This window comes from Capra hircus, chromosome 18, assembly GCF_001704415.2.
Source record: "Capra hircus breed San Clemente chromosome 18, ASM170441v1, whole genome shotgun sequence".
Classification (NCBI taxonomy): Eukaryota; Metazoa; Chordata; class Mammalia; order Artiodactyla; family Bovidae; genus Capra; species Capra hircus.
In genome coordinates this window covers 57,298,417-57,323,020 of record NC_030825.1, presented here as the reverse complement: position 1 = coordinate 57,323,020, position 24,604 = coordinate 57,298,417, and the positions used below count along the sequence as shown (strand labels likewise).

The 24,604-nt window shown below is 51.6% G+C and overlaps 1 protein-coding gene and 1 non-coding gene across 2 annotated transcripts in view; both read left to right on the top strand.

The window, feature by feature from the left end:
* Positions 1-23,935, top strand: part of VRK3 (vaccinia related kinase 3) — a 35,432-nt gene extending 11,497 nt beyond the window's left edge. Inside the window, 11 exon segments of the mRNA XM_013971516.2 lie at positions 4,636-4,700; positions 5,942-6,008; positions 7,567-7,651; positions 7,919-8,024; positions 10,349-10,441; positions 13,176-13,308; positions 14,645-14,765; positions 19,682-19,740; positions 22,573-22,677; positions 22,680-22,720; positions 23,910-23,935. Of these exon segments, the coding sequence (XP_013826970.2) occupies positions 4,636-4,700; positions 5,942-6,008; positions 7,567-7,651; positions 7,919-8,024; positions 10,349-10,441; positions 13,176-13,308; positions 14,645-14,765; positions 19,682-19,740; positions 22,573-22,677; positions 22,680-22,720 (875 nt within the window). The 3' untranslated portion in view covers positions 23,910-23,935.
* On the top strand, positions 97-168 carry TRNAC-GCA. The gene has a single exon. It is a non-coding gene; the product is annotated as a tRNA-Cys (tRNA).

The following is a 24,604-nucleotide window of genomic DNA, read 5'->3' as shown; positions in this document are numbered from 1 at the left end:
GTCCTCAGTTTCAGCTGCTCTGGGGGGAATGGTTGCCTCTCTTTTCCATGGGTTCCCCCCCGGGGTCCCTTAGAGCTCGTTTTAAGTATGCAGGCTTCCCTGGTGGCTCAGAGGATAAAGCGTCTGCCTGCAATGCAGGAGACCCAGGTTCGATCCCTGGGTTGGGAAGATCCCCTGGAGAAGGAAATGGCAACCCACTCCAGTATTCTTGCCTGGAGAATCCCAATGGACAGAGGAGCCTCAGTGGGCTACAATCCATGTGGTCGCAAAGAGTTGGACACGACTGAGTGACTTCTCTTTACCCTCTTATAAATTAGGCCAGGGTTTCTCAGCCTTGGCACCCTTGGCATTCATTGTGGGGATTGTCCTGTGCATAATAGGGTGTTTAGCAGCCTCCTCGGCCTTTACCCACCAGCTGCCAGGAGCACCAGTCCCCTGTCCCCATCATGACAACCGGAACTGTCCCCAGACATTGCCAGATGCCCACTAGGGGGCAGAACTGCCCACTGTTGAGAACCACTGAGTCAGGCTGTCCCAGAGTACCCTCCAAAGATAGAGAGACCGTCAGCTAGTAATCCTCAGGTGGAATCACTGTTCTTAAAAAAAAAATGCACACACACATTTGTTTATTTACTTGGGCTTCCCTGGTGGCTCAGTCAGTAAAGAACCTGCCTGCGATGCAGGAGACGTGGGTTTAATCCCTGGGTCGGGCAGATCCCCTGGAGAAGGGAATGGCTGCCCACTCCGGTATTCTTGCCTGGTGAACTCCACAAAGGAGCCTGGCGGGCTACAGTCCATGGGGTCGCAAGGAGTCAGACACGACTGAGCGACTTTCACTCACTCACTTACTTGGCTGCATCGGGTCTTAGTCCTGGCACACGGGCTTAGTTGCCCCACGGCATGTGGAATCCCAGTTCCCCACCCAGGTATCGAACCCGCGTCCCCTGCATTGGAAGGCGGATTCCCAACCCGGCCCTCCTGCAAAATGGAGAGCTTTAATGTTGACCTCACAGGGTTGGCGTTGGAGAGTTAAATGAGTAGAACAGTGCACAAACAGCGTACGACTGCTTCCTGTCGTCATTCTGGTTTGTTTTTTTGTTTTTGTCTTGGGGGGTGGGGATTGGGGTTTTGGGTCACGCTGAGAGGCTTGCAAGATCTTAGTTCTGCAACCAGAGATTGAATCCAGGCCCTCACAGTGGAAGTACTGAGTCCTAGCCACTGGACCACCAGGGAATTCTCAGTTATTGTGGTTATGATGGATGCCAGCATGGCATTCTCGCTCCAAGTTCAAGGTCACCTGTCTCTTGGTGGTCGGAGGCTGCCACCTGCCGGCCTGCCACACTCTTGTCTGCCTTTGGCACATGTGGGGACCTTCCATACATCCATGGGGTTTGCATGCACCAGGGGTCTCCCAGGTCACAGCATCTGGAGCGCCAGGGGTTTACATCCAGGCTCTCCAGGGGCCTCGGCCACGTCCACCGCCCTTCCTGGGTCTTTGCTGGCTCCTGTCTGTAATGAGAGTTTCCCAGCTGGCTCTCCAGCTGTCAGCGGGAGGGACAGTTAGAAGAGTGGAGGAGAAAAGCCCTTTATAATCTGCACAGAAATGCAAGGAAATTGTATTTAAATTGCCAGCTGCCCTACCTGCTTCTGAGTGTCGGGCACGTGGGATAAACGCTTTCATCGAGTGGTTGATTGAGTGGTGCTTACCCTCAGACCTCGAGGTGACTCTGTGAGACAGATCCTGCTATTATGCCTACGAGGTGCCCTGGCCATTTCCTGGTTGTCCCTCGAAGATTCCCCCCAGCCCCCTCCTCACAGGTGGGGAGGACCCCCTTTCCCCCAAGAACCAGCACCTTCCTAAGTTTCCCCCCTAAAGGCTGAGCTCAGTAAGCCCTGGTTCCTGCCCTGCTCCAGCCGGAGCTTCTTGTGGGCAGGCGTGGCTTCTCAGACACTTTACCACCTCCCTGCCCTTCATCTCAGTGTCTTAGATGACACCAGCCTGGGTGGCTAGGAAGGTGGGGAAGACGAGAAAAAGGAAGGATGACGCAGAGGGCTGGCTGGGACCCTGGGCAATCGTTCAGTTCACAAACTCCAGAATGAGCTGTGTCTCAGCCAAGGCCTCGCTGCCCCTTACCAGCTGTGGGCCCTCAGCTGATTATATTTTAAAAGCTGCCACGTATTGAGCGCTCCCGGTGTGCCCAGAGAGGTGCCAGGCTCTGAGGCTGGGAAGAGGGTCACTGAGTGGCTCATATGAAGGGTGAAGCTGGGACTTCCTTGGTGGTCTAGTGACTAAGACTCCCAACGCAGGGGGCCCGGGTTCAATCCCTGGTCGGAGAACTAGATCCCACGTGCTGCAGCTGAGAGCTGGCACAGCCAGATAAAAAATAAACATTAAAAAAAGAAGGTGCCGCTGAGGGATTCCCTGGCGGTCCAGTGGTTAGGACTCTGCATTCTCACTGCTGAGGGCCCAGGTTCGGTCCCTGGTCGGAGATCTAAGATCTCACAAGCCATGCAGCACAGCCAGGAAAACAAAAAAGAGTGAAGCTGGCTGCGATTCCTGCTCATTTGTACCACTGTTGTTCCTGCCCTCTGAACCATTGCATCCACTCTCCGGGATGAGCTGCGTTACTCCTGCCTTACTGACGTGCAGCAGAGAGGCCCAGAGGGGGTCAGCCTGTGTGACACCTAGTCACACAGAGTTGACAGGGGGTCCGGGCTTGAACCCAGATCTCCCTGGCACAGAGCCTCCCGTGTCACGTGGCCTCTCTAAGCTTCAGCTCTCTGGTCTCATCCGTGAAGTGGGAACACGGAACAGTTCTCAGAGCTTCCTGAGACGCTCTTCCCCGCTTGTAATCCTCAGATTTGGCTCAGATAAAATTTTCCTTTTCTTTCTTTTTTTAAAAACAAGAGTGAGAACTTCCCTGGTGGTCCACTAGTTAAAACCGCTTCCAGTGCATGGGACGTGGGTTCTATCCCTGGAACTAAGATCACACATGCCGCAGAGCAGCTGAGCCTGCATACTGAAACTAAGACCCAATGCAGCCTATATATATGTTTAATATAGCTAACAACAACCACCATAATTTTATGGTAGTAGAAAGACTCTGGTTTGATCCCTAGGTCAGAAAGATCCCCTGGAGGAGGAAATGGCAACTCACTCCAGTATCCTTGCCTAAAAAACCCCATGGACAGAGGAGTCTGGCAGCCACAGTCTACCAGGGGGTCGCAGAAGAGTCTGACGTGACTGAGCACACAGACCTTCCCTGGGCTGTCAGGAGCCTTAAAGCAACAATGTGTGCCAGGACAGAAGACTTTGCAGGGTCTGTCTTTAAGTGGAAAGGGCTGGGTCGAAGAAGAATGTTTAGAGGAAGTGCCCCAGGGGGAGATCGACACCTAATGATGCTAAGGGAAGGAAGTGGGTGAGGCAGCGGGAGAAAGGGGTGGGGGGCGGGTGGGGCTCAGCTGGAGCTCTGGGCTTTGGAGCAGAAGTGGTCCTTCAGCATGGTTCTGTGCTAGGCCACCACCGCTGGGCCTTCCTATCCCCTGCCATCAGCCTTTGCATATGGGCCGCCCTGGGACTTGGAGCTCAGGGGATCCCTGAGGGGCTGAAGGCTGCTGCGGGGGGCCCTTCTCCAAGGGGAGGGAGCTTATATAGTGGTCAAAGACAGGAATAATGAATAGTATCCCCTGACCTGAGAAGGAACCTTGAGATTTAAAAAAGACAAAAAACAAAGTGGAGGGACTTTCCTATTGGTCCAGTGGGTAAGATAGCCACCTTCCAATGCCGGGGATGCGGGTTCGATCCCTGGTCTGGGAACTAAGAACCCACGTGCCACGGGGCAGCTAAGCCTGCAACTTCCGAGCCCACACACCACAACTAGAGAGTCAGAGTGCGGCAACTGAGACCCAACGCAGCCAAAAAACACAAGGAACATAAAGTTCAGTTATGAAGATCATCGCGAGTAACTTACATATGGGTAGGATTCGGTGGTCAGCAATCTGGAAGCATTTGCAAGTGCACTCTGTTTTGCCAGAGGGATGCAGAGGGAATTAAAGGGGACGAAGCTAAAGGTAGAGTCTGACTACTGAGGGAGAAGCACGTCTAGGCCAACAGGAACCAGGGGCTTCCTCCCCCAGGGATCTCATGACCATTACTCCTCATGAACCATCTGTGTCAGCAGAAGGCCTTCCAGTTTTCAGAGGAAGCAAAGAGTTAAAGTTAATGAGTAATGCAGCTGGTTTGGGTACACTCCTCATAAGCAAAAGCTCAGTGGCTAAGAAAGGGGAGCGGGCAGAAGAGTGGGCCTAAGATGGCCCTCACGGAGTCAGTGTGGTTCAGCCACACACCCATATATGCAGACACGGATACAGTGGCTGAGTCAGGGGCTTCAGGATCACCCCCCAGGCTCAGGGACTCGCTAGGGGAACCCACAAGTGTGCACAGCTGTGTATTAGAGAGAGAAGGAGGTAGAAAGAAAGAAGCTGTTTGAAAATGAGAAGGTTCAGGTCTTGAAAGTTGAGAATGCACTTGACCCCGTGGGAACTCGTTAACCACAACTGCTGCTCGTTACTCGGAGGACAGTGACCCTCATCTTCCCTGCAGATGATAACCTCCCTCATTTTGTCCGTCCACAGCTGAGTCTGACTCCACCACTGGCAGCGAGTCAAGTCCCCAGAAACAAAGATTCTCACTTAAACTAGTGAGTGGGCCCGGGTCGGGGGGGCAGCCCTGAGGGGAGGAGAGGGGAGGGGAGGGCTGGGCTGGGCTGGACGAGCCAAAGAGCACAGCCTGGGCCAGCAGGGGCCCAGGGGCCTTGGGCGGGGCACATCTTGCTCTGGCCTTGGGCTCTCCGACATGGCTGCAGTCAGGTCCGTTCCTGAGACCTGACTCGAATGTTTTCTGGCCGTGTGATCTGCACAAGCACCCAAAAACTGGGACAGCTAGTTCAGATGCCCTCCCTAGGATCTAGATGGAGGCCCTGTGAGTGATTTCGAGTGAGGGCTCCGGAGCCAGACTTGCAGATGAGTAATAGCACCTACTTGCTGAGAGCTTGTTCTGTGCCCAACCCTGGTTCATAATCAGACCTTTAGGATAGTCGCCGTGTTCCCCCATTTAACAGATGAGAAAATAAAATCTTGGTCACTTGCCCAGGGGCACCAGGGGGCAGGTTGCTTTGTTCACTGCTGTATCACCAATACCCAAAAGAATGCTAGGCGCATAATAGGTACTTTATGGAAAGAATGAATGAATGTCAGAGCTGGGGTTTGAATCCAGCTCTCTTTGATCCTGTGCTCTTAAGAACCCAGCTTTGCTAGTTGTATTTAATTAAAGTATTTGGGTTGACTGCTTGGGAAAAGTGACCCAATAGTAATAATGGCTTACACAAAAATAATATTTTATTGTCTTTCACTTAAAAGTCTGGGGCAGTGGCCCAGGGCTGATATGGTGGTTCCATAAACAAGGGGTTAGTTTCCTTCTCTCCTGTTGCTCCAAGACCTTCAACCTGTAATCATCTCATGGGCTGAAATGGCTGCTCCAGCTCCTACCATCTCATCTGCATTCCAGCCAGTTGGAACAGGAGAAGAGAAAGGGGAGAGCCTGCCCTAGCCCTTTAAGAGCATAACCTGAAAGTTGCCCATCTCTCTTCTGCTCACATCCCCAATGGCCAGAACTTGATCGTGTGGCCATTCCTCACTGCAAGGGAGACTGGAAAAATGTAGTGTTTAGCTGAAGGGCCTATATCTAGGGAAAACTTGTCGATCCTGTCATAAAAGAAAAGGAACCTAGGCAGTAACTCAAAGTCTCTGATACGTGGTCACATGAAGCAACCTAGGGTGTTGCTGGCATTACCCTGGGACGATCCACGGCCAGTGATGATCTGGGAGCCCTTGCCTATGCGATTCCAGTATGACAGCCTTTTCCCCTCCCCTCCCTCACTAGGATGCCAAGGATGGGCGCTTGTTCAACGAACAGAACTTCTTCCAGCGGGCTGCCAAGCCTTTGCAAGGTATTCCTCAGGGAGGTGGGCAAGTGGGGTGAGTTTGGAGGTACCAGCTTGGTCAGAACAACTGGCTTCTCCCTGAAGGCGTGGTAAGGGTGGGGATGAAATTCAAGGCCCAGGTTTGCTCCCATCACCCCTCGGGCCTCAGAGGACAGACAACAGATATGGCCTGAGGCTGGCTCATCGTCCCAGCTCCTGAGAGCCGAGTATTACATTTTCAGAAATACTGTAAGCCAGTTATTAAAACACAGCCGTCATAAACTAATTGTACCAGAGACTTCCCTGGTGGTCCAGTGGTTAAGACTGCACTCCCAGTGGACGGGGTCCAGGTTCAGTCCCTAGTCAGGAAGCTAGATCCCGCAGACCGCATCTAAGAGTTTGAATGCTGCACTTCAACTCGGAATTCCCAGGCTGCAACTAAGACCTGGCGCAGCCAAATAAATAATAATCAATCATATCAATTTACAGTCAGATTAAGAACAAGAGTGGGCTTCCCTGGCGACTCAGTGGTAAAGAATCTGCCTGCCAATGCAGGAGATGCAGGTTTGATCCCTGACCCAGGAGGATCCCACACGCTACAGAGCGTCTAAGCCCATGCACTGCCACTGCTGAGCCTGCACTCTAGAGCCCGGGAACCGCAACTACTGAAGCCCGCACCGTAGAGCCTGTGCTCCACATCAAACAGTAGCCCCAGCTTGCCACAACCAGAGGCAGGGCCTCACAGCAACCAAGATCCCGCACAGCCAGAGATAAATAACATGTAGAAAAGAGAGGAGCAAGCGTAATACACACTCGAAGTTTATCACTTCCTTATTATTTGTCTACATTTTCCATTACCTGTCATCTATAATCTGTGCCCTTTTTTGGCCAGACTGTGTGGCATGTGGGATCTTAGTTCCCTGACCGGGAATTGAACCGGACCCTGGCAGTGAATGCACGGAGCCCTAACCACTGGACCACCAGGGAAGTCCCTATTATCTGAACTCTCGAGGTTGCTTCCATTCACTGTATCCGTGTGGTGGAAATACCATATAAGGGCACGCTACTGCCTCTCTGCCCAGCTCTTCATCCTCGGTGATACCACATTGGTAGCTTGTAATTGGCTGTACTGGGAAGCATTTACACCACGGAAATCCACAAACACAGATCAGGGCTATTGTTTTCCTGAACAACCCAGTTATTAAACTTTCATCAGCACACTGCTCCATCTCTGCCATCCAACTGAGATCCTGAAAGGTGGTCAGAAATCTAGTGACTCGGTGACCAGTTTAGACTTTTCCCGATCATTATCTCTCTGAGTGAGATTTCACGGGGTACATGGCCACTCTACCCCTTCCACTCACTCCAGATTCGTCAGTGCTTTCTCAAAACCACGTTCACACCCCCCCGTCGTTGCCCCCCTAGCCCTCACCCACCCACAGAAGCAATGTCTCCAACCAGGAGGGAGACCCAGGGTCTGGCTGGGACTCAGGTGCATTCTGCTTCAAGTCTCAGAATGGGCTGTGGTCCACTGTGGGTGTGGGGCCAGATGGGCCCTGACCTCTCAGGCCCCTGTCTCCCGCAGTAAACAAGTGGAAGAAGCTGTACTCAATCCCCCAGCTGGCCATCCCCACCTGCATCGGTTTCGGCATTCACCAGGACAAGTACAGGTGAGTCACTTCACTTGGCACTTGCTTCGGGCTGCTTCCTGTCTCTGTCTAATGCCCAGGCATGGCTGGGACCCTGGAGCCACTGGCCAGTTAGTCGCTGCCTTCCTCCCCCAGCTCTGAACCAGACCAATCCCCCACCCATCCAACCCTTCATCTCACCCTGGACTGGGACCTGGTAGTCCCCAGCCACAGTCTCTCCTTGGTGAACTATACTCTGTCCCCACCCCGGTCCTCTCTCCCACCTCCTGGGACACCTGTGTCTTCCAGGTTCTTGGTGTTTCCCATCCTGGGGAGGAGCCTTCAGTCGATCCTGGATGACTTCCCGAAGCACGTGATGTCAGTGAGGTGTGTGTTCCAGATGGCCTGCCGGCTGGTAGGTACTAGAGGGTCTCAGGCTCCCATCCAGGGCATGGTGCCCTGGGTCCTAGTTTATCAGTCGGTTTGCTCTTTGACACATTCAGCCCGCATCTCCCTCTGCTGGGCACTGGGGCAAGCAGGGTGACTGGCACCGCTGAACCCCAGACCAGTAGAACCAAAGCGATAAGTATTGCCATGAGGGATGTTCAGGAGGCTGTGGGAGTTGGAGGAAGGGGCCCAGCCTAAACTGAGGGGTTTGGCTGTGCTTCCTGGTGGAGTTTATTTCTGAGCCAAGAGCGGGGAATAGCAAGGGGCTGGGTAGAGTGGAAGTGGAAATGCATGGGGAGAGCGTTCCAGCCCAGGGAGGTAGCTTAGGCAAAGGCTCGTGTGGGGGAGAGTGCACAGGACGTCTGTCATTCATCCCTTCCTCCTCCGTCCTTCTGTGAAATATTTATCCTGTCCCTGCTGAGTGTCAGACACCGTCCCAGGGCCTGGGAGTGCAGTGCGGGCCAGCACAGGCATGGTTTCTATGTCTGCCGGGACAGGGTGAGTTTAAGCCCCGGTTGCACCAATAGTGAAAAGTGCTCTGGATAGAAGTGTCCCCATGCTGTGACGGAGAAGAGGACCTAACTTAAACTGCTGGAGGAGGGACTTCCCTGGTGGTCCAGTGGCTAAGGCTCCTCCCTCCCAATGCTGGGGGCCCACCCCTGGGTTCAATCCCTGCTCCAGGAACTAGATCCCACATATTGCAACTAAGAATTTGCATGCCGCAACTAAAGACCCCGCATGCGACAACGAAGATCCCATTTACCACACGTGAGACCCGGAAGAGCCGAATGCACACATAGTGACCTTCCCTGGTAGCACAGTGGCTAAGAATCCGTCCGCCGGTGCAGGGGACATTTCGATCCTGGTCCGAGAAGATCCCAGATGCCGTGTGGGGCAGCTAAGCCCACGCACCGCAGCTACTGAGCCTGCGCCTTAGAGCCTGTGCTCCGCAACAAGAGAAGCCGCCGCAGTGAGAAGCCTGGGCACTGCAGCGAGCAGGAGCCCTCGCCTGCCACAAGCAGTGAAAGCCCTCACACAGCAGTGAAGACCCAGGGCAGCCAAAGATAAATAAAAGTAAATGAGAACTATAAACAAACAGCTGGCGGGATGGGTCCCCAAGGTACGACACGCAGTGTTGGCCATGTGATGTGTCGAGGGTGGAAGGCAGGAGCTGCGGTTGGTATGGAGGCTCAGCAGTGACCAGAGGACCCAGGGCCTTGAACACCAAGCTGAGGGGCGGGACTCCTGTCCCGAGGGCACCAGGAACCCACGTGAGGACTGAGGACAGGGTAGGAGCAGCATCAGCTCTGGGTGTAGAAGGACCCCGTGGGCCACGTGGGGACGGCTGGGGAGGGGGCAGTGGAGGCTGAGTGAGGCGGGCACGAGAGGGGACCAGGCCTGAGGAGGAGCTGGGCTGTGGGGACGGAGTGTCTGTGGAAGCAGCAGAATGGGGCTGGCAGTTAAGCCTTGGAGTCAAGGGGGTTGCAGTCAAGATTCGGCAAGCACCTGGGGGTTCAATATATGCAATTGGAGCTCAGTGGAAAAGTCAGGGCTAGAAATAAAGATACAAAGCGCTCAACTAAATGTATTTCTGCTTCTTTGGACAAATGAGAAAACCTCTTTGGTATATATGAGTGTTGGTTTTTTTTTTTTTGCAAGGGTCAGTAAGTAACCAACTTTTTCCCCTCCAGAGATTTCAGTCAACTAAGAAATAATGAGTTGGTCCAAAAGTTAATTCAGGTTTTCCTGTACCGGCTTGAGGACAAACAAACTTTTGGCCAACCCAGTATATACAAGAGATCAATGGAAAATGAGATATCAGCTTTAATACTGAATTTTTCAGAACCCTAATGTCTTCTAAGACATTCTTAGGTGCGCTGTCACGGCAGGCAGCCAAATGCTTCACTCAGAATTAGTCAGGCCCAATCCACCACTGGGGCTTCCCGGGTGGCTCAGTGGGCATAGAGCCCGCCTGCCAATGCAGGAGACTCAGGAGACACGGGTTCAATCTCTAGTTGGGAAGATGCCCTGGAGGAGGGCATGGCAACCCACTCCAGTATTCTTGCCTGGAGAATCCCATGGACAGAGGAGGCTACAGTCCATGGGGTGGAAAGAGTTGGAAATGACGAAGCAGCTGAGCACACACACAGGCAATCTACCAATGTTACCACCCCCATGACAAGCAGGACCTCGTGACCCCAGGCCCAACAGTGGGGTTTCCTTCCAGGGCTTCGCATCAGAGCCTCCGTGTTATCAGCACTTCTCACAGAAAGGCTTGCTTTCCTCCCCTAGCTGGATGCCCTGGAGTTCCTCCACGAGAATGAGTACGTTCATGGCAACGTGACAGCTGAGAATATCTTTGTGAATCCAGAGAACCTGTGCCAGGTAACTGCCAGATTCTTGCCCTCCCTGGGGGCTCTCTGGGCTCCCGGGCTCGCCTATCTTAAAACCTGTGTTTATTTCACAATGCTTATTGCAGACAAAGAATTGCTATCCATCATGTATAAAGTGCTTCTTCGAGTAAATGAGGAGAGATAAGCCACTTAGTAGAAAAATGGACAAAGGGTAGGAAAAGCAGTTCATAGAGAAAGGAATCCACAGGTCAGTTAAATGTATGAAAAAATGTTCAATCTCCCGCAATTATTATTAGATTCTAGTAATCATGGAAATTAAAATACACTACTACTTTTACCTTTCGGGTAGACAAAATTTAAAAAAAAAATCTCTTGCTGATAAGGGTGTGAGGAAACAGCAATTCTTTACTTATTGGAAGTGTACTTGGGCGAACTTTTTGGAAGGTAATTTCTTATAGCAGTCAAAATTTTAAATGTATATGGATTTTTGTTCTGTGTTTTGCAGGATTCATGTTTATCGGTTCAAATACAGTACCTAACATTTGCTAAGCATCCATTTCACACTAACTGGTCACCATTTCCACAGGTAGTCAGTGCACAGAAGAGGGCCCCTCCCTTGCCAGTTGTCAGGGTGGGAGGTAGCAGCGGACCTGGGTAGCATAGCCCGCCAACGGTCATTTGGTTGTGCAAGATTGATGGAGCTAACTGCATAAGTTTTTGGATCTACTGGTTCCTCTGTGAGGAATTTATCCATTCCATGTTTTCAAAGATATATTACGGGGACTTCCCTGGTAGTCCAGTGGTTAAGAATCCGCCTTCCAATGCAGGGGACACAGGTTCAGTCCCTGGTCAGGGAGCAGAGATCACACATGCCTCAGGGCAACTCAGCCCATGCACCACAACAAGAGAGAAGCCCCAAACGAAAGATCCCTCATACTGCGAAGAGGGTCCCGAGTGCCACAGCTAAGACCTGATGCAGCCAAAAATAAGGAAGAAAAAGATACAGATACAAAGTGGTCCTGACAGCGCTGATTCTGACAGTAAAATGGGAAAACCTCAATATATACTCCTGATGGCGCATTGATTAGTATTTGAAGTGAATCATAATTACTCTTGCTAATAATAGACACCAAATTTAACATGCCTTAAGCAAAAAAAAAAAAAAAAAGGGGGTTAGTTTAAAAAAAGGAAGGTACAATTTATTGCTCCTTGGAGTGAAAAAATCCAGGACTTCACTGGCTTCAGGCATGGCTGATTCTAAAAATTTAGACCCTGTCATTAGGAAACTGGATCTTCCGTCTCTGGGCTCTTCTTGTGTTTGCATTGCTCATTATCAGGCAGTCCCTCTTTGCTATGGGGACAAAATAACCACCAGCAAATGAGGCTTAAATCCCCTCCATTTAGCAACCCCAGTGGAGATGGATTGGGTGAGCCTCACCTCAGTCACTTAGACTGAGAGTTGGAGAGGGGTGGTCTGAGAGAAAAATCCTAGAACCAGATTAGGCAAAACCAGAACTTCTCTGTTAGTCCAGTGGTTAAGACCCTGAGCTTCCAATACAGGGGTCGTGGGTTTGATCCCTGGTCAGACAGCTAAGATCCCACATAGCAGGAGGCCAAAAAGAAAAGAAAGAGAACCAACAGAATGTGTGTGTGTGTGTGTGTGTGTGTGTGTATACATACATATATGTGTGTATGTATGTATATATACAGAGAGAGAGAGACTACAAGAATTTGACTCAAATTCAAAAAGCTCAAGAGTCCCTAGATCTGCAGTTGGCAGGCTGGAGAACAGGAGAGCTAATGGTGTGCTTCTAGTCAGAGTCCAAAGGCCTGAAGAAACCTGTGCGAGTTCCAGTCTGAAAGCTGGCAGACTCGAGACCTGAGAAGAGTTGGTATTTCTGTTCAAACCCAAAGGCAGGAAAATGCTGATGTTCAGCTCAAGTGGACAGGCAAGGGGCATTCCCTTTCACTTAAGCCTTTGTGTTCTGTTCTTCAACTGATGAGATGAGGCCCACACACTAGAGAGGGCAGTCTACCATCCATTCCAGTCACACCCTCACAGACATACCCAGATTAACCTTTGGTGACACGTCTAGGCACCGTGTGGCCCAGTCAGGTTGACGTATAAAAGTAACCGTCACAAACTGTGACCAGAAAAATGTAGGTCTCACATGGACAAAGCCAACAGGTGTCCCCTCTCCATTCAGCAGAATAAGAGGTAGCCGTTAGAAAGCCAGCGTGGCTAACTGTGTGTCTGGTGGCTAAGCACTTTGTGTTTTAAACTCAGTTAAGCCTCCTCACAGCCCTGCAAGGTAAGGGCTATGATTATCTTCATTTGACCAATAGAGAAATCAAAGCACAGAGATTTTCATAATTTCCCCAGAGCTGTATGGGCACTAATGGGCCAAGCTGGCACTGGAGTCTGGTCTGTCTGGCTCCGCAGTTAATACACTGTTAAAGTACAGAAAGCTGTGTGCCCAACAGGAGGTACGGTGCGATCCCTCTGTGGAAAATTAGAGCGTCCTCCTTATCCACGTGCGTTTGCTGATTATTTAAAGAAAATGAACATATGAGAAGCTATTAGTGGTTACTTCTGGGAACTGGGACTGAGCAGTGATGGGAATGACTGGTTTGGGTTCTTTCCACATCCTCCTGTACTGTTTGGCATTGGGTTGTTTCAAATTGCACTCACAATTGAAATCTGTGACTCCAGAATACAGGTTCCTAATCTTCAAACTGTATGGCTTCTCCCCACGTGCACACAGGTGACTCTGGCAGGCTACGGCTTCACCTTCCGCTATTCGCCAGGTGGCAGACACGTGGCCTACACCGAAGGCAGCAGGAGCCCACATGAGGGGAACCTGGAGTTCATTAGCATGGACCTGCACAAGGGATGTGGTAAGAGGCCAGAGAAGGGGTTCAGGAGCTTGGAAACATGCTTCTCAGACAAGGACAGCTCCCAGTTGTCACAGCCATGGACAGCAGGTGGCCAAACGCAGGAGTCACACTAAGGCGGGGAGCCGTGGTGGGGGTCAGAACCATGGACAGCATCCCCGCGCGTCAGGCGCTGTGGGGCAGCACTGAGGCCAGCGAGCAGTGGGCTGCCAGGAAGCCCTGCAGGTCCCCAGGGTCACGTTCAGGATCTGTGTGGACTTAGAAGGCGAGAGGGGCCCCAATGTCATCCAGGAGGGGCTGCTGATACGCAGTAGTAAACCATTGACTATCCATCTCTGCAGCACACCAGTGAGGTCTAGACGGAGACCCAGATGTCAGCGGTATTTCAGAAGTTGTCAGTTGAAGCCCAGGGACAGGAGTGAGATTATCCCGGGCAAGTGCATGGGAAGAGAAGAGCACACTTTGAGGAGATGCCTTGAGGAGGTCTTGGCCTCTCTCACCGAAACCCCTTGAAACCATGGCCATCCAAGTCCCTGCCCGCATCCTCCCATTATGCTAAGTCCCCCAGGGACGGGATCGTGCTTGTGCCCCTAGCACCCGGTGGCAGAGGGTCCGACACAGTCAGCTCGCAGTGTTTGTCAAATGCTTATGTGAAGTGTTTAAATCATGTGATTCAGGATGTGAAAGAAAACCAAACCCCGCTGTCTGCTTTGTCTACCAAGTGAGGCTGACTTCAGTGGCCATCCTTCTAGGCACCTTCATGCCTTGTTACATTTCTCCACTGGACTGTCAAGGGCTGGGACCCCACCAAACTCTTGTCTGGAATTTAAGACTGTGGGAAGGAGGCCTTCCCTGGTTGTCCAGCAGCAAAGACTCTATGCTCCCAATGCAGGGGCCCCAGGTTCCATCCCTGGTCAGGGAACTAGATCCCAGATGCTGCAACTCAAGAGTTCACATGCAGCAATGAAGATCAAAGATCCCACGTGCCACAGTTAAAACCCAGTGCGGCTAAATAAATAAATACTAAAAAAGAATGTGGGAAGGGGTTTGTCACCCAAGGCTCTGAGGATTCACGGAACAAATAGGTTCATGAATGAAAGACAGGTAGGTGAGGGAGTGAGCTAGTGAAACCAGGGATGAAGAGATGACCAAGGGAGTGAATGAGTAATTGCCTCGTGAAAGTGAGAATAGACAAGTGAAAAGTGGGTGAACAGTTGAGAGGCAGTGTGTTTGGATGGTTGAGTGTGTGAGCACATGCTTGAGTTGGTGAGAGAAATGATGAGGGTGGGCTTGTCAGAGCGTCTGCCTGAGTGGCCACGTTCCTTCCCTCCCTCCCCAGGGCCCTCCCGCCGCAGTGATCTCCAGACCCTGGGGTACTGTTTGCTGAAGTGGCTCTATGGGACCCTGCCATGGACAAACTGCCTTCCCAACACCGAGGAGATCATGAAGCTGAAACAGAAGTGAGTCTAGGGGTCAGCAGAGCCCAGTGCTGGTCCAGCATCCCTGCAGGTGGGGCAGAAGCTCAGAACCCAAGAGGGGACAGAAAAGGGGGAGGCAGCCTCTGGCCTCTGCAGTTCTCAGGCACGTGCTCTACGTCCATTCCAGCCGGCCAGAGCGTGGGCTCTGGAGCCACACTGCCTGGGGTCAGACTCCGGCCCCACCACTGCAGGCTGTTGGGTGGGCAGCCTAACTTCCACAAGTGTCAGTGTCCTCCAGTGTCAGGGATCCTATTAGCGCCCACCCCAAGGTGGAAGGATTCGAGGGAGTTGGGTGCACAGCACTCAGCACAGAGCCTGGCCTGTAGAAAATGCTCAGGGTGTGCAGGACGCCATGATTCATTCACTCCCACAGGGATACATGGGCAACCTGAGCAGTTAGGCCTGGGCTTTGCCTCAGTATCTGGCAACACTGGCCTCTGGTGTCCACACTTCCCTCTCTTCTGAGTGTGAAGAAGATCTTGCTAGTTCTGTTTTAGATGTTCAGCACCAAGGACAGTGGGATAAAACCAGAAGTGTTTGGGTGGTGTGGTTCAGCACCAAGGACAGAGGGGCTGTTGGCTGTAAAGGGAGGTGCTGCTGAGTACGTGGACAGTGGACAACTAGACTCAGGGCAGCTCTGCAGGTCCAGAGCTCGGGATTCAAGCTGTGGTATAGGCTTGGGGCAGGAGAGCTACCCCAAGAGGAGCCATTCAGGAGATGGTGGGGTATCACATCTGATGTGCAAACGAAGTTCAAACAGAGACTCAGACTTCAGCAGTGTCTCAGGAGCTGTCTGCAGAAGCCCTGGGAGAGTGGAAAGAGAGAAAACTCTCCAGTGAACAGCATCGAGTCTGTGTGTCTTCTCAGTTCCGAGCATGCTGTGTCGATGGTTCGTGCTGAACCTCTCATTTTGCCCCCTTTATTATCCCATCTTCCTTTACTCAACCATGGGTACTCACTCATACATACTGAATATATATGTGTCCTACTGATATGCTTGCTTAAATGTACTTGTATCCTTAAAATTGCATGACAGTCGTGGCACTGTATCTGACTTGCATAAATGTTACTCTGCTTCGAATCTCACCTGTTGCTGGTTTTCTTCACTCAACACTTCCAGTTTAACCCCAGTTACATGTGCGTCGAGTTTACTGCTTCTGACTATTGCTTTTAAATAAGGTATAGGCACATCTGTGTCCTTAAACAACAGTTTATTTTTTTTCTTAAACATGTGATGAGTGCGTTTGACTTGCATAAATGGTCTTGTATTCTAAATCTCATTCTCCTTCTTTCACTTAATGCTTTATTTCTTTAACTTTTTACATGGCTAAAGAAGCTCAGTGCTTCTCCTCAAGTAATTTTAGATGTAGCTGTGTCCTTGAAAACTCCGTTGTGTTTGCTTTATGCCAAGCGAACACTCACCCGTATGTGTGTGTTGCGTTGGCATCAGTGGTACCCCGCCCCAGATCTCATCCTCCGTCATGTTTCAGCTTAGTCGTGACTCCCCAGGGAGCCCTTCCCTCACCCCCACCGCATCGGGTCTCCTGCTTGTTCACTTCCGAGGAAGGGACACCTGTCACATTGGCCTGCCCGTAACGACCTGTTCACGGCTAACATTGCTGTATGCTTTCCTGCCCCGGGCAGAGCACCCACTGCTTCCCTGTGTCAACTCTGAGGCAAGTGCTCTCCCAATCTGAAGCACGGAGATCTTAGGTGATCGGCCAGGGTCACAGCTGATGAGAGGCACTCCCAGGCCTTTTGACTCCAGAGGAGGCCCTTTCACCTGGAAGCTGGTACCTCCCAAGTTTGAGAGGCTCATCGCAGCGTATCAGTGGCATTTGGATGCAGCCACCCTCCACTCACCAGATACTCACTGAGCACTTCCCTGCACTAGGCTCTTCTAGGGCCTGGGGATACAGAATAGCTAAGACAGACACCCCTGCCCTCAAGGAACTCACATTCTAATGGGAGAGGCTATGAACAGATAGTGAAACACAAAGCATGTCAGAGGTCAGAGGGCGGGGCAGTCAGCTCAGAGCCCTGGGCATCCACCAGTGGCACCGGCAGGGTGTGGGCATGCCTGCTCTTTGAGATTTAAAGGCCAGGGCAGGTCTCGTGGCAATGGTGACAGGTGAAGCGACTCTAGAAGGTGAGTGAGGAGGTCCCACCCAGGTGCTAATACGCCCTAACATCTCTGCAGAAGGGGGAAAAAGAGAGAGCAGCCCTCAGCAACCAGGCTTCTGCAGGCAAGCTCTGCATTGGAAGGCAGCCTCAGTACCTGCCGTAACGCAAGCCCGTTGCCCTGTTTTCTTTTCTCTTTGTACTTATTTTCTAGTTTTCCAGTAATTTCGTGTTTTCTGCAGTGAAGCCAGGTGAAAACAACGGGTCTCAGGATTAGTGGCACAGGTCGTCGGAGGACACAGCCCAATCACTAACATGTTTAGTGTGGCTGAAATCTGTGAACTGCTGCTTGACGCACTCTGCTGTGTTAGCGATGAGAATGAGCTGCTCTTACGAGGAGACCCTGAGAGAATAAGTAACAGTTCCTTCCAGAGCCCCGGAGCCCAACCACAGCCACAGAGGGAGGGCCAGGAGCGTGAAGATGCTCCTCAGGGAAATGTCAGCGGTGATGCGGGACTCGTTCTAGACCCCCCAGCCCAGCCTGTCAGCTGACCTAAGGGCCCACAAGGGGGCGTGTTGCTATATGCTCGTTTTCTTCCCTGGTGGCTCAGATGGTAAAGAATCCACCTGGAACTCAGGAGACTTGAGTTCGATCCCTGGGTCAGGAAGATCCCCTGGAGGAGGGCATGGCAACCCACTCCAGTACTCTTGCCTGGTGAATCCCATGGACAGAGGAGCCTGTCGGGCTACAGTCCATGGGGTCTCAAAGAGTCAGACACGATTGAGCAACTAACACTTTCACTTTTCAACTGTCCTCTCAGATGTTACTGGTGCATGTGGCTTTTTCTCCATTCACTCAGCAAATATGTATTCTTTTTTTTTTTTGTAAATTCTAGTTCATGACAGAATGAATGAATAACAAAGAGAGATGAGAGGCAGTCTGATTCCCCAGGCTTTCTGGCATGCGAGGCCCCCAGCTAGGAAAGCACAGACTCCACTTGGAATTGGTCTCTACTCTTAAGCCTGCAGCTGGGCAGAGAGGTCCCACAGATTCCGACGGTGAGAGCCTATGTGGAGGAAGTGCTCACACAATTTACGTGGTCCTGAGGCTGGCACAGCCCTTTTATGCCATCACTCTGTTGCTCAGTCATTTACCTCATATATCCCGAGAGACACGCGTCAGACCCGGTCCTTCTTGTACCTGTATGACAGTTGCTATAAGACATCCATGGACCTGTGTGCAGGCACTCAGGAGGGACCCATTTCCTCTGCCTGGGGGCGTCCAGGGGAAGCTTCCAGGTGACAGGCCCTCGAGCCATGTCCAGAAGGGACAGCGGCCACTTACCAGGTATCAGGGTAGAGAAAGGTAGCCAAGGGCAGAGGAGCGGCAGGTGCAGAGGCGCGGAGCTGTTCGTGGACGCCTGAGCTGGTTAGGGGATTAGCAGGAGTCTGGTGTGACTGGAGCATGACGGGCGGGAGAAAGGAAGGGAGACAAGGCCACAGGGGCTGGTAGCTTTGGTGCCAGAGGTTCCCCCGAAACCAGGGCACTGGGAAACCCTGGGACGGCTGTGAGCAGGGAGGGGCAGGATCCACTCTGGGCATAGACAGACTCTCTGGGGCTCTGTGGGGGGGGTGGTGAATGGAAAGCTGGGGAGGAGGCTGGGTGCCAGGGAGAAAGTGAGGCCTGAGCTGGGCCTGGAGCCATGGGAGGGGGCAGAACAGAAAGGGTTGGGGAGCAAGAGGCTGGGGCTTTTCGGGACTTCTGGGCTGTGGAGGAGGGAAGGGGGGTGACAGCACCCCATGACTCGGTGGACAGTGGGAGCCAACCCGGTGGCCTAGGCCAGTGATTCAGTTACATTTGTATATATATGCATGTATATACTTTTTACGATTCTTTTTGCATGTAGTATATTACAAAATACTGAGTTCCTTATGGTATACAGTAGATCCTTACTGGTTATCTGTTTTATGTACCAGTATATATATGTTAATCCCAACCTCCTAATTTATCTCCCCCCCCCCCCCGCCAACTTTTCATTTTTCTTTCATGGTCCAAGAGGGGTGTGTGTATTTATATATGTATATTTATACAAATGGGCATCCCAGGTGACTCTAGCGGTAAAGAACCCTCATGACAGTGCAGGAGACTTAAGAGACATGGGTTTGATCCCTGTGTGGGGAAGATCCCCTGGAGGAGGGCATAGCAACCCACTCCAGTATTCTTGCCTGGAGAATCTCATGGACAGAGGAGCCTGGTGGGCTATGGTCCATCGGGTCACAAAGAGCCGGACACGACTGAAGCCACTGAGCATGCACAGAGGCACACACACAGGTGAAACCAGGTGATGTAGTGATAAGTTGGTAAAAATATTGCAGTTGGAAGCCTGCAAGTGCTTAATGCTGTGCTTCCCCTAAACGCCTCGTTCAGAATTCACTCATCCAGTGTCCACGGTGACTCTGTTGAACCGCGGTCCCCAACCTTTCAGGCCCCAGGGACTGGTTTCGTGGAAGACAGTTCTTCACAGACTGGTGGAGGGCGGGAGGATGGTTTCAGGATGACTCAAGCACCTTACATTTACTGTGCATTTCATTTCTATGATTACTACATCACCTCCACCTTGGATCCTCAGGCATTAGGTCCCAAAGTTTGGGGACCCCTGTTCTAGATCACAACTAATGAGAATAAGGAAAACTAGGGCACGTCTACCAGACATCCTGTTTCAAAAGGTGACTGTCCTTCCCTGAAAGGCCTTTCACGCGTGCCTCTGTCCCATCAGGTTTCTTGACAACCCGGAGGGCCTCGTGGGACAGTGCAGTCGCTGGATCACCCCCTCAGGTATGTCCCAAGGGAGGGAGCAGGCGGGGGCCACGGAGGGACCAGGACTCGGGCCCATCCGGGGGATGCCTGTCCTCACACCCCTCTATTTCCCTCGAGTTTTCCAAATCACATGTGTATCTGTGCCCCTCATAGAAGCAAAAATCATCCCCCCCGCCGCCAGATTCAGAAGTGTGTCTGGACAATAACAACAGCAGCGTGCACACACACACATGTAACCACATACACATCATGTGTTGTTTTTTTTTTAATAGAGTCGTATCACCTATATTTGTCTCTGACTTACTTTTTCATCTAAGAAGATTCCTTGGAGATTTTCTGTGTCAATACTTACAGAATTTTATGGATATTTTTAAAATTGTGGTAAAATACACTTAACGTCAGCTGAAGCTGCAGTTGTGACTCATTAGTCAGTCATGAAATCCATTTAATGGGGATTTTAAACGTGAAAAAGACAGGGACTTCCCTGGTGGTCCAGTGGTTAAGACTCTGGGCTCCCAATGCAGAGGATCCGGGTCCGATCCCTAGTCAGGGAACTGGATCCCACATGCTGCAACTAAAGATTCTGCATGCCGCAGCGAAGATCAAAGATCCCATGTGCCACAACTGTAGGACCCCTTGCATACATATATATATATATATAAAAACCACACATGGTCAGATCCCATTTTCATTATTAAAAGATCTCATCAGAGAAGAAAATCTAAGAAGAAAGCATTGCAGAGGGTGTGCAGCCAATGTCAACAGCAATTCTCTCAGGGATGGAGGGTCAGGTGGTTTTTTTAAAACAATTAAAGGACTTCCCAGGTGGTCCAGTGGTTAAGAATCCATTTGCCAGTGCAGGAGACATGGGTTCGATCCCTGAGCTGAGAAGATTCCAGATGCCAAGGGGCAACTAAGCCCATGTGCCACAACTGCTGAGCCTGCGTTCTAGAGCCTGGGAGCCCTAGCTGCTGAGCTCACCCTAGAGCTTGTGCTCCGCAACAAAAGGAGCCAACCGCAGTGAGACGGCCAGGCACCGCCACTAGAGAGCAGGCTCCCACTCGCCGCAACTAGAGAAAGCCCGGGTACAGCAAAGGAGACCCAAGGCAGCCAAAATTAAACAGATAAGCAAAACTTAAAAGACAGGAAGAGTATGAATGCCTTGCAGAAGGAAATGCTTAATGAGATACTAGCTTCAGTGATACATATTTATAGTCATATATATGTATGTGCATAACGGGTTATAATTAGAAATACATATTTCATATGACAAAATGCCTTTCTAATTATACATCTGTTTCTGTTTTGTTTATGATTTCATTTGTATCTTTTGAAAAAACATCAAAAGAACATCGTTTCGTGACACATGAAACCTGTGAGATTCAAGCTGCAGCGTCCATCAGTAAAGCAGTCTTGGTGCATTGGCCTCCCGGCCTCCCTCCTTGGGCCTTTTGTGGGAGAACAGCCGAGTTCGGTCCTCCCCTCACAGATTCCCCGCGTTCTGAGCCAAAAATATTTACTCTCCGGCACTTCACAGTAAGAGCTTGTTGGCCCCCATTTCAGAGATACACACCAAATAGTTAGAGATAAAATCATATAATCAGCTGGGATTTGCTTTAAAACAATACAGGAGAGGGAAGCAGTAGGGGTTTTGATGAAACAAGGTTGGTGTGAGTTGATAGCTGATGATAAATCTGTGCACCTCAGATTAAGACTCGACCCCACTGTCTTTTAAGTGGAATCACTCACCTGATGCCTTGACTTACTGAGGCTCAGATTCTTTTTGTCTCAGCTCAGAAGGAATTCAGCAAGAGGCAAAATGATAGGCACGATGTAGATTTATTAATACAGGATGCTCGTGAGAGGTGCAGGCCAGCAGGCAAGTGGGCTCTGCCCCAGAATTAAGCAGGCTGTGTGTGTGTGTGTGTGTATGCCTGCTCAGTTGTGTCCGACTCTTGGCGACCCCACGGACTGTAGCCCGCCAGGCTTCTCTGTCCGTGGGATTTCTCAGGCGAGAGTACTGGAGTGGGTTGCCATTTCCTCCTCCAGGGGATCTTCCTGACCCAGGGATCGAACTCACATCTCCTATGCCTCCTGCGTTGGCAGGCAGATTCTTTTACCACCTGGCCACTGAGAAGCCCCAACAGCTTTCTTGAGGCAGCATCAACTTAAAGTGGTCTCCAAAAGTTGCCTAGGTTTCTTCTCTCTATAGTCCCCTACTGGGGCTTCTACGTCCTGAGTAACTGTCTGTCTTGCTATAGTTGAGCCCAGAGTAGGCCAGCTACAAGCCAGGCAGCAGATAGGAAGAAGGTGGAAGAAGATGCGAGGAACTGCAGACACGTTTTGTTCGCAGCAGCAAGGCAGACAGGCTTTATTCTTCTCTAATGGTTGACATCACCCCACTGTGCGGCAAGGGCTTTTCAGGCGGTGCTTCTGTAGGCATGATTCTCCTGCGCAGTGCTATAAACGATCTCAGCTGTTCCATAACCTAGCAGAGTCACTGTTTACACAATGTAGACCAGAGCAAGTGGACCGTGGGACGGCAGTGAGAGGGAGCCGGGCGAGAGAGCCTGACCACCGCCGTCTCGGCTGGCTCTTGTTTCCCTGCGCTGTCCTCTTCCGTGCCTATCTGTGATGCTAGGTGACAGGCACACTGCTGCTCTTGGTACCACTTCCCCGTGCTTATGTTTAATGTTTAAAAAAACTAAAATCTCCCGTGGCTGTAGCAGTGCCGGCACAGAGGAAGCACTGAGCAAAGGAGCACCGTGGCTGAGACCCTCTGGGCACAGCCCCCCAGGCTCTGGGTTGGGGGGCCGCTCCCCTCAGGCCTCCCCCATGTCTTGGCCGCAGAGACCCTACAGGAGTATCTGAAGGTGGTGATGGCCCTCCAGTACGAGGAGAAGCCGCCCTACTCCACACTGAGGAACGAGCTGGAAGCCCTGCTGCAGGACCTGCGGGCTCCGCCTATGACCCCTTGGACCTCCAGGTGGTACCCTAGGTGGGTTCCAGCAGGAGGAACCGGGGGGTCTCGACCCTGTCCCCGGCTCCCACTGCCGTCTCCTCTGATGCCGTTTGATGTTTCTGCGCCCTTCCTAGGTGCAGAGCACTCCAGAAATGCCAGGTTGTTTGTTTGTTCAGAAACCTAGCACACTCTCCACCTTAACCACAGACACTCTCCAAATATGAAAGCATGACCTCCACCCAGCTTGCCCCGCCCCCGCCCCATCCCAGTCTCTGTCCCCACCCTCTGTCTGAGAGACCTCTGGCTCCTCCCACACCCCTCTCTCTGCCTCCGCTCAGTTGCTAAGTCCCTTCTAGTCCACCTCCTCCAGGGCTCTGCCGCCATCCTCTGTCCGGGATCCCCTGGAGCATGGGTACTTGTCATAGTCACCTGCTGGCGATGAGCTCCGTGAGGACCAGGTCGAGTCTGTCTCTGTATCTGTGTTCCCCGCTCGCATCGCTGGCCTGGCTCCCAGATGCCCCACCCATATTTACCGAGTGGGCCGTCCGGCCTTCCCGTCGATGCTGGCCTGTCTTACATACCTCCCCGTCCAGCCCATATGGTGAAAATTTAAAAGCAAACCTAACGGCCCCTTTCAGGACCATAGTTTCCAGTCTGCTTGCTCCCCGAGGACCACTCACTCAGCAGCCCGTTTGTCCTCGGTTAGGAACTTAGTGAGGAGCTGCTCCTTAAGGAGCCCGGGGACCTTGGAGTAACTTGGGGATCCTCTTGCCTCTGCCTTGGCCTGACTGCCCATCCTCCCCTCAGATTCCAGCCCAGGCAGAGGTCAGTCCCACCTCAGGACCTCAGCATGCGCCATCCCCACGGCCTGTGACCATTGTCCCCTTTGTTTTTGCCACGACCGGCTCCTCCTCATCACCACCCATCGGAACCTGAAGCCTCCCCAGATCGCCCCAGTGAGGTGCCTCCCGACCACCTCCCTATCACGTCTCCTGTTTTCTGCACACCCCTTGTCCCCTCCTGGGGGGAAGCGCGTGTTTAATCTGTCCTGTCTCCACAGCTCTCCTCCAGGTTATAAGCCCAGCAAAGCCTCCTTGGTCCTCTTGTTTGTGGTGGTGTTGCCCATCCCTAGAAAGTACTGATGGAAAGCTGCTGTCACACAGTAGGGGCTTAAAGGGTACCCTTTGAATGAATGACACTGACAGCCGTTTCTATTGTCTTCTAGAACTTTCAGCCTGGAGTTTGAAATAGAAAAAAAAAAAGAAAAAGGAGCTATGTGACTCAAGGCCTGCTGTAGAATCACAGATAAGCTTCTCGAAAGATCCCTCGAATGTGCATTCCTGCCTCTTCTTCAGGTGAAACTGCTCATCGTCGGTCTAGATCAGCCTCAGGGAACCCAGAGGTTAGGCCCCAGATACTGTGAACTCCCTCCTTTCGACTGTCCCTCTCTTCAGCTGTCGTCTTCCGCCAGCCCCTGGGGTTTTGGGCGGAGAAGACCCCCAGTTCACAGACGGGGGTTGGGCTGGTCCCCTCAGTGGGGACACTGCCATTGGCACTGCTATGCTTTGACAATAAATTGTTTCATTGGAACTTGGAGAGTCGACTGTCTGCAAAAGAAGTTCCTTTTGGAAAAACTTAGCTCATTTTTCTTCCCCATCCATCCATCCATCCATCCATCTCCTCAACCTTTCATCCAACCATCCACTCTTTCTCTCTCTCTCTTTTTTTTTTTTTAGTATTTATTTATTTGGCTGTGTCAGATCTTAGTTGCTGTGAGAGGGCTTAGTTGCCCCAGAGCATGTGGGATCTTAGTTCCCTGATCAGGGATTGAACCCACGTCCCCTGCGCTGGAAGGCAGATTCTTAACCACTGGACCACCAGGGAGTTCCCTCCACTCTTCCATATATCTGTCCACATTTT